The sequence below is a fragment of the Dinoponera quadriceps genome, unplaced genomic scaffold (genome assembly GCF_001313825.1).
Source record: "Dinoponera quadriceps isolate SergipeBrazil2010 unplaced genomic scaffold, ASM131382v1 scaffold5317, whole genome shotgun sequence".
In the NCBI taxonomy this organism is placed as follows: domain Eukaryota; kingdom Metazoa; phylum Arthropoda; class Insecta; order Hymenoptera; family Formicidae; genus Dinoponera; species Dinoponera quadriceps.
The window spans coordinates 1-2,544 of NW_014559247.1; the positions used below are offsets into that span (position 1 = coordinate 1).

The following is a 2,544-nucleotide window of genomic DNA, read 5'->3' on the forward strand; positions in this document are numbered from 1 at the left end:
TCGATTGTCATGAAATTGCTCCTAAAAATTTTTTTAAAGAAACGATAAATATAGTAAATATTTACAATAAAACCAATCAAGCAGGACGTTCATCAGAATTAATGTCTTCCTCTTTTCTCACATATTTGGAAATATCCATATTCCATTTATCTTTTGTGTTGAAAAGCGCAAATACGTTACAGTAAACGTGCTGCCGAATAAAATCAGCGGAAAAACGAGTTTAATGTACGATCTAACACAGATTCAGATAAAGAAGCTAGAGGTGTATGACAAATGAATTCTGAGGAATAGGATAAACGGCGTGTGATCGAAACGTAATCTCGACAAACTTGATTAGAATAAAAGTTAAAAAGAGCAAAATTAGATTGACTGAGACTATAACATAATAATTTATGTAATTACGGTAATTTATTTTATCTTCACAGCACTTTGCCGGAGGGACTGTGGATTCCTGGTAAACCTTGAGCATTATTATACTTATATTGCACGTTATGAACAATTTATGTAATATTGAAAAAAGAATCGTATCTTTACAAGAATCTCAAGTGTGGGGGAAACCGGTTTTCCTAGAACAAGAAGTCGGGACACATAAGATATAATCGTGATCAAGCAGTAGCGAACATAACATCATTGAAGTTGAAGCGCGATATTTAAGAGAGCATCAAGTACTTCTTGTTCCTTTCTCACAAAGGAAATTGCCACTGATCAAATAGACTATATAGACTTATCTGCACTACTATTATATAAGTGGAAAAATAGTTATTAACGGCTTAGTTTTCAGCAAGATAAATAATTTGAAATTTCATCTTGATAAATAACTAGGAAAAATTGATGAACAAATGCCCATCTGAGACATTCATTATAATTGATCAGTAAGTGAAGGGAGAGTGAAACTTTATAAAAAATACGATCTAAGTGATGTCTTCGACAAAATGCATTACCCTTGAAGAAGAGCTGAAGAAAAATGCAGAACTGAAGTTGTCAGACATACAGATACTGAGAGAATGGTGCGAAAAACAACCACATCTGCCGAAAATTCAAGACATGGAGCTCGCCATATTTCTACACTGCAGTTACTATCATATCGAGACAACGAAGAACAAAATCGAGAATTATTACACTTACAGGACTCATATGCCGGAAATATTTTCCAATCGGGACGTGTTGAAAGTGAAACGACTGCGAGACGCTTTCAAAGTCGGGTGAGCATAAAATTTCTTGACATTGATCTTGACATTGATCAAACTCGTACGTACTCCATTTATTATTCGTGTGAATTCATTACATATTCAAAGAAATAAATTTATAAATTTTATCATTCAAATTTCAAGAATTCTCTAGTTTTATGAAATTGGAACGGACAAAGCTTTTAACAACAGGTATTTTGCAAGTTATATAAGAACACACACGTACGCGCGCGCGCATGCACGCACACACGCACGCACGCACGTACACACACATACAGACACAAACTCATTCTTCAAATATTGCATATTTATTACTTGCGAAGCAATGTTTGACCGACAGAATGACAATATTTATGCTAGAAATCGCTACAAAGCTAAAAAGGTTACAAGTTTCGAATGTGTTCATCATCCTACCTATGCGGCAACTTTAGTGAACAACATTGAATAAATTATACATAAAAGTAAATCTTACATTTTTTTTTAACATAATAATACATACATAATAATATATACATAATAATACAAACATAATAATATATATATAAATAACTAATTCAAATTGTTATTTATATTTTTTACGTTCAAAATATTGACAATTTATGCAAGACAATACATTAATTTTACGAAACATAAAAATATAAATTTTTGTACGAATAATTTACATCATATTCAGTTCAGTCAAAACGGATTTTTAGAATAACTTATAATAAATTGAGATTGTAACTTTTTTAGGTATAAAAAAATATATTTATTTAATCTGTTATTGGCAGTATGTAATGCCCACATTGTCCATGTCAATTTCTAATGTAAATATTTATATCAAATCGGTTATAAAAATATATTTGGAATTCATATAAAATTTCTTATAAATATTCTTTAACTAATAGGGCTCAGCTTCAATTAGAGGGTAAGACAAAGGAAGGATATAATATAATGTTGGTACGGTTAGTCGATCCAGATCCTTCGAATTTCTTCTGCAATGAATTTATAAGTGCTGCTGTTATGTCGTGCGACGAATTTTCTCGTTCTCACGGATCGCCTCTGGAGTATATATACATATTCGATGCCACAGGAACGACACTCGGACACGTGGCACGTTTAAACATATCAATTATAAAGAAAGTACTGGACTCTATTCTAGACATCATAATAGTACGCATGAAAGGAATACACTTAATAATTACGTCGTCAATAGCCGAAATGGGATACAATATGATAAAACCTTTCATAAATGCGGAATTAATAAATTTGGTAAGAAAATTTTTTCAATTTTTTTTAACAAATTATTTCTCCTCGATAAAATTATTGTTCCCACAATCTGCTGCCATTGGCAAGAAGAGGTGGAATAATGTGATAT

The 2,544-nt window shown here is 31.6% G+C and overlaps 1 protein-coding gene across 1 annotated transcript; it reads left to right on the top strand.

The window, feature by feature from the left end:
- Window positions 1-615: 615 nt before the first annotated feature.
- LOC106750250 (alpha-tocopherol transfer protein-like) lies at window positions 616-2,438 on the top strand (the record flags this gene model as incomplete). The annotated part of the gene is made up of 2 exons (XM_014630451.1): window positions 616-1,202; window positions 2,075-2,438. Coding segments are annotated over exons 1-2 (648 nt in total), but the record flags the coding sequence as incomplete, so codon positions are not given.
- Window positions 2,439-2,544: the final 106 nt, after the last annotated feature.